The sequence below is a fragment of the Engystomops pustulosus genome, chromosome 4, assembly GCF_040894005.1.
Source record: "Engystomops pustulosus chromosome 4, aEngPut4.maternal, whole genome shotgun sequence".
Classification (NCBI taxonomy): domain Eukaryota; kingdom Metazoa; phylum Chordata; class Amphibia; order Anura; family Leptodactylidae; genus Engystomops; species Engystomops pustulosus.
Window position 1 is genome coordinate 205,597,293 of NC_092414.1, and position 9,846 is coordinate 205,607,138.

The following is a 9,846-nucleotide window of genomic DNA, read 5'->3' on the forward strand; positions in this document are numbered from 1 at the left end:
TGGTATATTGGAAATAAGTATAAGAAAGGCCTTATAAAATGACATATAGAGTAAAATCTGATTGTATATTATAATTAAAGTCTGATTTTAACCTTCCTTCTATTTTTTTTTCTTTTAGTCGTGGTTCCTTTAATATTACCGCTAAGCTGCAAATCTATGAGCGGATGGAACAAAGATTCGTGACATGGACCCCCCACCCTCTATATACACTTGACTACAGGAGGTCTTCCCCAGAGCAAGCACGGAACACTTGGACCTTCTTCACAATGCGTACGACAGAAAAACGAAAAAAATAAATAAAATAAAACAACACAATTTTTTTTAAAAATAAAGCTTTTTTTTGGGAGGGGGCAGAACTTTTTAATGTCTGCGCTGCTTAACACCCTCTGGTAGTGAAGGGAATATGCCACTCCCTCATCACCCCTTTTTTCTCATCCCCGCTAATTCTGTCTTGTCAGTGCTTTCCCACTTGTCATACCCCATTCTCACCTCTTCAGGTTTCACTTCTTACAACAAGGTAATCTGAGTGTCCCTATCTTCCTTGTAAAATATTCAGGGATTTAGGATCTCAGGTCTCTTCCTCCAGTGGCATGATATATATGAATGGACGGAAGGGACTTTATAATCCATGGAGTCTGTGCTACATAACATTGGGTGTCCAAGTGAACGTTAAAGAGGTATTGCATATCACTAATTTGTCTCCTGAACAATTGGGTGGGGATAGTATTGATTTTATAACACAGGGAAAAAAAAATCCCATGCATCTTTACCGTTCTTATTTTTAACCGTTTTTATTTCTTACAAAAAAAATATAAATTTTAGAACCATCTGTGTTCTCAAAAGAGTTTAAGAGCACACATGAATATCATGGGCATAGCAAGGGACAATTACACAACTTCAAACACTTAAGTGCAATGATTTAAAATTAGTTTTTAGTACTTTTCTTTTAAGGTTACTATTTAATAGCATGAATACATTTCTTTTAAGAAATATTTTTCTTTTAATTTTCAGAAAGTCCCTTATTTTCCCAGCGGACTCTAAAAAAAAAAAAAAATTGGGGAAATCTGTCTGTCTTCAGACATTAACATTTTTTTGGAATTATTTTTTTCTTGCACTAAATATAATGAAAGCTTGTTATTATCGTTTCTGTGTTTGACCCGTTGCACTATTTTTTACAAATTCTTTGTAAAAAGAAAATAAAGTCAGAACGTGAAATGTTTATTAGGAAGAAAACGCAGCAGAGTATTGATTATATCAAAGCTGTAAGTATGTAATATCTTTTGATGGAAATATCCAATGTAGTATTTCACTTAGATCTGCAGAATCGGATTTATAGAATTTGGCAAAAAAAGATTCTGTTCAATATGCAACTATGAAAGTGAAATTTGGCATTTCGACTTTTCATAACTACTCCACAAAATCAGAACAGAGCAGTGTCACTTTTTATAGTGAATTGACAGAAGAAAAACTTTATCTATAGTTATGGACTGGAATAAACATAATTACTATTTCAGATTTCTAATACCATAGTACTAAGTACTGGCAAATTCTACAAAAATACAATACAGGCAGTCCCCGGGTTACATACAAGATAGGGACTGTAGGTTTGTTCTTAAGTTGAATTTGTATGTAAGTCGAAACTGTATATTTTATCATTGTAGTTCCCGACAATTTTTTTTTTTTGCCCCAGTGACAATTGAAGTTTCAAATTTTTTTGCTGTAATAGGACCAAGAATTATCAATAAAGCTTCATTGCAGACAATTTTAAGCTGATTATTGCAATCTGGGACTATTTTAAAGCATCCAGAAAGCTTCACCAGAGGTCACAGTGGGCAGAGGGGTCCGTCTGTAACTATGGGTTGTCTGTAAGTCGGGTGTCCTTAAGTAGGGGACCGCCTGTAATAATTGAGAGTGCTTGCCAAATTTGAACTCTTCATAGATAAAGTGACATATCTGTTTTGACATGTTTGTCAGTGATCATTTCGGATGATGAGTTTTAAGAACTGCTGGACAAATATAATTTTTTTTTCTGCTGCTGGTTAACAACTATATTTAATGAGTGGATGTAAGTTTTGGAATTTATTTTTAACCCCTTAGGTGCTTTGCTTTTATTTAAAAACAAAACAAAAAAAAAAACAAATCTGAAAACCAACATTAAAGCATGATGCACTTTTTTGTTTTAGTGTTCCCACTTTTTATAGAAATTGTTTTAGGGTGTGATTGTAGGGTGGGGTGTTAAGGGATGCAGAAAGCTCTTCAATGGCCATTTGTAGAAAAAGTAACATTTTTGCCCCGCTATTTTGCTTTTTTTGATAAGTTGGAAATTTTAAGTAGGATCATGTTTATAGTAAGGGAGTGCCTTAAACATTTAATTTGCATCAAACTGGACACAATAAAAGGGATTCATCCTAACTGGAAATCACCCCTTAAAATCTCCCAGCAAGAAGGTATCATGATTGACTAATACCAGCCTGCACAGTGCCTTTTTATAATTCTGTAGTGGTGAAGTTAAGAGGAGCTGGGATTTTGCTAAAGGGATTCACATGTGGGTGTCCCCCTCCCCCCAAAACCCAAAAGGGTCAATAAAGAAAACTTATATTGTTAGATTGGTTGGTTCAATGTGTAAGCAAAATGTTGCTAAACTCTCAATGGTAGTGGATACAAAGTGACATTTGTATTCTGTGGCTGAGCAGAACTGCAACTGCTAGAAAGGCTGATTAGGGAAATAAGCAAAGAATTATGGAACAATTTAGTTTTTAAAAAATGGAACGTTCAAGAACAAACATTCACTTTAAATAAAATACCCCATCCAAATCCTTTATGATAAACCAGGGACTTTCTCTTTGATTAAGGCACCGAGATTGTGGTATCTTCTTATATTTGTTATCCATGGCCTACTTTCTTCTAAACCAGCTGTTAAAATTACACTGATGAGTCAGAAGGTCTCTGATGGTGTTACCAGGGCTCATCTGTGCTGCAGATTCACACGCTGCTACACTGTGCAGGAGAACTTACCCTCCTCCCCACTGTGTGCTGATACTTCCTCTGCTACAGTGAGATTAAATCAGGCATAAGGAGCAGAGGGGCATAAGGGTAGACAGTGTAACAGCCTGTGAAGCTGCAGCACAGAGGAGCCCTCCCACCCAGAGCCTTATTAGCATGCATTTACAAGTTGCGGAGGACATGCATAACAGATATAAGAAGATTACCACAGTCTCTGTGTCAGATCTATTAGTAAGTGTTTATCATGCTGATGGTAGAATTCCTTTAAGCAAATAAGCACAGAATTATGGAACAATTTATTTTTAAAAAGATGTAATGTTGAAGAATAAACATTCACTTTAATGCCAATCACTTGGCATTTATTGTTTCATGTGGTTGTAATAAAGGGTTTCAATGAATAGTGTATGAAAGACACAACCTGGACCCTCTGTGGTTCTACCGCACCAAATGCAAAATCACTTACAACCTGCACCTAGTGAGAGAAGATTTGTGATCCTGCGCTGTGCTTCTCCGGCCCTTATTATAAGGATAGCATGTGGTCACTTCATTCTTGGTATAACAGGAGAGATTAGTTTTTCCCTTCCCTATGACATGGGATGTAATCTTTACGGCTGGACCAGATTACAGAAACTAGCAGTTAATATTGATAGTGCTGAAGCATTGACATATTACAGCTTGACAAGTGCGTGTTACCTATAACATCACGTATAAATTGTCAAAACAATTAAAAAAAAATGACTTAAAAAAGGGGTGGAATTTAGAGATTAAAAATGTAACATGAATTTACCACTTTGGGGCAAAAATGTACATTTCCTGCATTGAGGCCATTACTAGCTCTCTACTATCATCAGAAGGTATAAGGTTCTTGTAGCTCTTGAGAAAGGCAGCATATCTATATATGTGTGTATATATATATAGATTCATTATTACATTGCATATCTAGAATGAACATCCCTCCTCTCTCCTCATTTGGTATTTGACCCATTTTTAACCATTTCCCCTTCTCTTATATTCCCTTTATTCTAAACATATTACCACTGTGTATCCTCCACTGCTCTCTACAGAATGTGTAAATGGAATGCTTCTTGTCAGTATAGCGCCCCCTTCTGTAAATTTTTCCCTACTACGGTATCTTTTTCCTCACTGTCATCTACTTTTTCAACCAGTGCTCTACTGATGGACTCATCTGGTAGCCCATATAAAGTTTCCTATTATGTCTTTTCTAAAACTATGTAAACTATGTCATCTCCTCCATGCTCATCCCCCTGAATTTTCTATAACCTTACCTTTATCCTCTACTCAGCACTTACTATCCAAACCCCATCTCTGATTATCTAAACCCCGTCCCTCCCTTTACTATCCACTCTCTCATTTCAGCTACCCTGGTTCCCCTTTATCGGCTTTTTATTCACCGAATCTCTTGTCTCCCTACTCAATGTGTATTTTATCCCTGCTTGAAATATTATCAGTTTTATTTTTTTTATACGTTTTTTTAATCCCCTCGTACCCAAATCGCGTCAGCCCTGCCCAGTATCCAACCCTTCCCTTGTGCTTCCCCATTGGATGGCTATTATTATGTGTATGTGAAATAAAATCATTTCCTGAAAGTAATCTTGATTATGCCTATTTATTGCAAACATATCTACAAAACGGTTTAAAAGCAAATATAGCTATACTACGAAAACGCTATTTATAAATGACTGTAGCCCACGTATATAGCCTAAGCTGTCATAGTTTGAGGTTGTGATAAAATAATGATATTGAAAAAAATGGATTATTTTCAAACATTTACCTTAAACAATATCTTGTAGTTAGCATATGGAATGAATAAATACCAACATATGTCATTGTGATCTTCCGTTACATCCTGTATTATACCCCAGAGCTGCACTCACTATTCTGCTGCAACAGTGCAGTCATTGTGTACATACATGACATTACTTATCCTGTACTGATCCTGAGTTACATCCTGTATTATACTCAGTGGCGTAACTACCGCCGTAGCGGTTGCTACGGGGCCCATGAGCCGCAGGGGCCCGCAGCGGCTCAATCACAATGGCTGCACTACAATTCTCAACCCAGTCCGGCCTCCGCCCGGGCCCTGCTATCCAGCGCAACGCTGTTTTACAATCTTCCCGCCCCTCTCTGTTCCTGCCCCCCTCCTGCCCCTCTGTTCCTGACCTGCCTCTCTGTTCCCGCCCCCTCTAATTTTCTTACCCAGCGCCGCGTCGGATGTCCGGTCCGCCCACTGTCCGTAGCTCCTCCAGGCAAAATGGCGGCTCGGCCTCCAGCTCCTCCAGGATGCACTGCGCGCCCCTTGTCATGTGATTGAAGCCACCTGTCATCACTCACGTGACCAGAGGCGCGCGGTTTAGCATGGAGGAGCTTGAGGAGCGGAGTCGCTGTTTTGCTCGTGAAGACACAGGTAAGAAGACTCGATCACCGGAGGGTGAGTATATAGGTTTATTATTTGTAAAGGGAGGCTGCTGCTGGGACATTTTACTTGTTAGGCAAGGCTGCTGGGGCATTTTATTTAAAAAAAGAGGCTGCTGGGGCATTTTATTTAATAAATAGAGGCTGCTGGGGCATTTTATTTAAAAAAAGAGGCTGCTGGGGCATTTTATTTAAAAAAAGAGGCTGCTGGGGCATTTTATTTAAAAAAAAGAGGCTGCTGGGGCATTTTATTTAAAAAAAAAGAGGCTGCTGGGGCATTTTATTTAATAAATAGAGGCTGCTGGGGCATTTTATTTAAAAAAAAGAGGCTGCTGGGGCATTTTATTTTAAAAAAAAAGAGGCTGCTGGGGCATTTTATTTGAAAATGGAGGCTGCTGGGGCATTTTATTTGAAAATGGAGGCTGCTGGGGCATTTTATTTGAAAATGGAGGCTGCTGGGGCATTTTATTTGAAAAATGGAGGCTGCTGGGGCATTTTATTTGAAAAATGGAGGCTGCTGGGGCATTTTATTTGAAAATGGAGGCTGCTGGGGCATTTTATTTGAAAAATGGAGGCTGCTGGGGCATTTTATTTGAAAAATGGAGGCTGCTGGGGCATTTTATTGGAAAATGGAGGCTGCTGGGGCATTTTATTTGAAAATGGAGGCTGCTGGGGCATTTTATTTGAAAATGGAGGCTGCTGGGGCATTTTATTTGAAAAATGGAGGCTGCTGGGGCATTTTATTTGAAAAATGGAGGCTGCTGGGGCATTTTATTTGAAAAATGGAGGCTGCTGGGGCATTTTATTTGAAAAATGGAGGCTGCTGGGGCATTTTATTTGAAAAATGGAGGCTGCTGGGGCATTTTATTTGAAAAATGGAGGCTGCTGGGGCATTTTATTTGAAAAATGGAGGCTGCTGGGGCATTTTATTTGAAAAATGGAGGCTGCTGGGGCATTTTATTTGAAAAATGGAGGCTGCTGGGGCATTTTATTTGAAAAATGGAGGCTGCTGGGGCATTTTTTTTGTGAAGTAGGTCCTTTTAGGTGTTTGTTGCATCATTTCTAACCCCTTATTGCAATTACTTTTAAAACTGTATAATTAAAAAACCCTATATATGTTGTATATGTTCAAAATTGGCAGGGGGTGGGAGGAAGTGCTGTGGTCGGCGGGGGGACGGGGGCCCAGGCAAAAGTTTGCTATGGGGCCCAATCATTCCTAGTTACGCCACTGATTATACTCCAGAGCTGCACTCACTATTCTGCTACTGGTGCAGTCACTGTGTACATACATGACATTACTTATCCTGTACTGATCCTGAGTTACATCCTGTATTATACCCCAGAGCTGCACTCACTATTCTGCTGCTGGTGCAGTCACTGTGTAGATACATGACATTACTTATCCTGTACCGATCCTGAGTTCCATCCTGTATTATACTCCAGAGCTGCACTCACTATTCTGCTGCTGGTGCAGTCACTGTGTACACACATGACATTACTTATCCTGTACCGATCCTGAGTTACATCCAGTATTATACTCCAGAGCTGCACTCACTATTCTGCTGCTGGTACAGTCATTGTGTACATACATGACATTTATTCTGTACTGATCCTGAGTTACATCCTGTATTATACCACAGAGCTGCACTCACTATTCTGCTGCTGGTGCAGTCACTGTGTACACACATGACATTACTTATCCTGTACCGATCCTGAGTTACATCCAGTATTATACTCCAGAGCTGCACTCACTATTCTGCTGCTGGTACAGTCATTGTGTACATACATGACATTTATTCTGTACTGATCCTGAGTTACATCCTGCCGTATACTCCAGAGCTGCACTCACTATTCTGCTGGTCAGGACACTGTTTAGTTATAATCCCGAACCGCCATCTTTCAAGAATCATTGTGGTTGAGGGAATGTCTGGTAATAAGATGATTTGACAATAATCAGAATTTATATAGAAAAATACTGAAATTCATCCAATTCCATCCATATGGTCAAGGTGGGAATTTATCATGACGGATGCCCCATGCGCCAATCATAACACTCACTCCATCAAGTTTAATATACTAAGAGGCTTTGACCAGATTAATTCTACGCCGGGTCTATGCGGACATAAGTGCCGTAGAATTAAATAAATAAATAACTGGGGTACATGTCATGTTAAATTCCTTGTCTATTGGTTTAATAATATAATCATATTTTTTATTTGTAGCCTCTTCTGCATATCCATACTTACTAAACATACTTACAGCACATCCACAACAAGTGAGTTTGGATGGGTGTAAAGGAGGACGTGTCTGGATGCGGTATGTGACTTGAACGGGCACAGATAATAGCGCATATCTACACCAGGCAGGGCAGCGCGATAGGCAGTTACAGCGCAACAGAGGAGTAGGGCTTATATCATACACCAGCAAACAACACACCGTCATATACTTAATGCCCCCCATTTGGTATGAGCCTTATATAGAAAGATAACTAGATAAGTTACAACATTAGATAAGTGACAATATCAGATATACTATAGATATGATATAGTAGGGGTTTTCCCAAGAAGGCAAGTTAGGCCCTATCCACTGGATAGGGCCTAACTTGCTGATCAGTGGGGGTCTCAGTGCTGAGACCCCCGCGGATCGGGAGAACGAGGGGTCCTACCAACCCCTCGCCACTCTTTAGACTAAAGGAGCAGACAGCAGCGGATGACCGTTCTTCTCCATTAATCTCTATGGAGCTGACGGAGATTGCCGAGCGCTGTGCCCACCGTTAGCCCACAGATCTCTGTTAGCTCCATAGAGATTAATGGAGCGGACGTCAGCTCCATTAGTCTGAGGAGCGCCTAGAGGTCGGTCGGACCCCTCGTTCTCGCGATCCGCGTGGTCTCAGCACTGAAATCCCCCACTGATTACCGAGAAAAACCCTATCCTGTGGATAGGGCCTAACTTGCCTTTGTGGGAAAAATTTCTTAAAGGGTACATCCATACAGCCGTATACCCGACAGGCTCTATCTTTTCCCCGTATAGGGAACGTTATGGTGCCATACGGGGCACCATACCACCGCCAGGCCGCCATTGCCATCTATGGGGGCGTATATGTGGCAGACGACCGTCTGAATGTATCCTAGGATATATAATCATACATGCTACACAATTATAATGTAAATGTATAGATATGAGGGCTAAATAAATGAGACAGATACAGTATATTTATATATATGTGTGTGTGTGTGTATATATATAGATAGGTTGATAAATATGAGAGAAATAGATATGAGATTGATATAAGTTATATAGAAAAAGCAATAGATAGATAAGGTAGATATTATATTTAGACCATATTGTAATCCATAAACCAACTACACCTAAAATATCAGAAACTGACACCTTGTCACTATATACATGGCTTAGTTTTCATTCTGAGTGTCTCCGACACTAAACTAATTCATGGAGTCCATTAGAAGCTGCATCAACTGCCTCAAGTATCAAAATGGCGGCAGTTCTGAGGTAAACTGCTGTACCTGAGGTGGAGCTCTGCTCTCCCTCTCCTGCTGTACACTCTCTGTGCAGTCATGTCTTCCTAATCTCTTCCTTTGCCTGATTTATGTGCTCCTCACACGCACATCGTTATCTGCTCCATGTTGGTCACTCTACTTCCTGCAGACACGGACCTTCTCGGGTCTCTGCCCTTGCTTTACACTATCAGCACTGTGATTGGATGAAGCAGCTGTCAATCAACCTACCGCATCTTCCTATTGGCAGAAAATGGCGCGGAGCCAGTCTCTCGAGGTTCCCACTACAGAAAATGGAGGTGACATTCTGAGGTAAAACCAGAGCAAAGTAATTGCATCATGACACATTATACAGACTTTATTTCTGGTTTACCTCACTACGTGTTATCGAGCTGCTTTCTTTTCCATTAAACAATAATAAACACCTGTTTAATGATAGGCTCAGGAATGGTGTGTAACCAATTTTGAATAAACATTGATATGAGATCCACATTGAATCATGGTCTGCCAACACATACAAAAAAAAATGAAAAACAATATACATTGAGGTGACATTTTCATTTTTGGGGTCAGTACAATAAACCAAATTTATTTTGGTCATAAAAAGGCGATGTAGAAATTTGGGGGCTATTCCGTTAAATATTGATAGACTGTATTTATTGTTATATCAGTTCTAGGGATTTGAATTTTTATGTTTTTTTTTTTTTTTTAAGTGACTTTTTTGTACTGTATTTCTAGATCCCCTAGGGTACGCAGGGTTTTTTCGCTCATTTTTGCTCTCCACCTTTAAAAATCCGTAACTTTTTCATTTTTCCATGTACAGGTCTGTGTGAGGGCTTATTTTGTGCGTAACAAATTTTACTTCTCCGTCACATTATTTCTTATTCCATGCCGT

The 9,846-nt window shown here is 39.6% G+C and overlaps 1 protein-coding gene and 1 long non-coding RNA gene across 8 annotated transcripts in view; one reads left to right on the forward strand and one right to left on the reverse strand.

Annotated features, from left to right (window-relative positions):
• The window catches only part of NFIX (nuclear factor I X), a 141,779-nt gene extending 137,165 nt beyond the window's left edge, over window positions 1-4,614 (forward strand). For all 5 annotated transcript variants that reach the window (XM_072149589.1, XM_072149588.1, XM_072149593.1 and 2 more), the window contains one exon: window positions 119-4,614. In XM_072149589.1, coding sequence (XP_072005690.1) covers window positions 119-133 — 15 coding nt within the window. In that variant the 3' untranslated portion in view covers window positions 134-4,614. The remainder of the gene's footprint in view (window positions 1-118) is intronic.
• Window positions 1-9,133, reverse strand: part of LOC140128147 (uncharacterized) — a 92,497-nt gene extending 83,364 nt beyond the window's left edge. For all 3 annotated transcript variants that reach the window (XR_011855116.1, XR_011855117.1, XR_011855118.1), the window contains exon 1: window positions 8,961-9,133. This is a non-coding gene — a long non-coding RNA (uncharacterized lncRNA). The remainder of the gene's footprint in view (window positions 1-8,960) is intronic.
• Window positions 9,134-9,846: the final 713 nt, after the last annotated feature.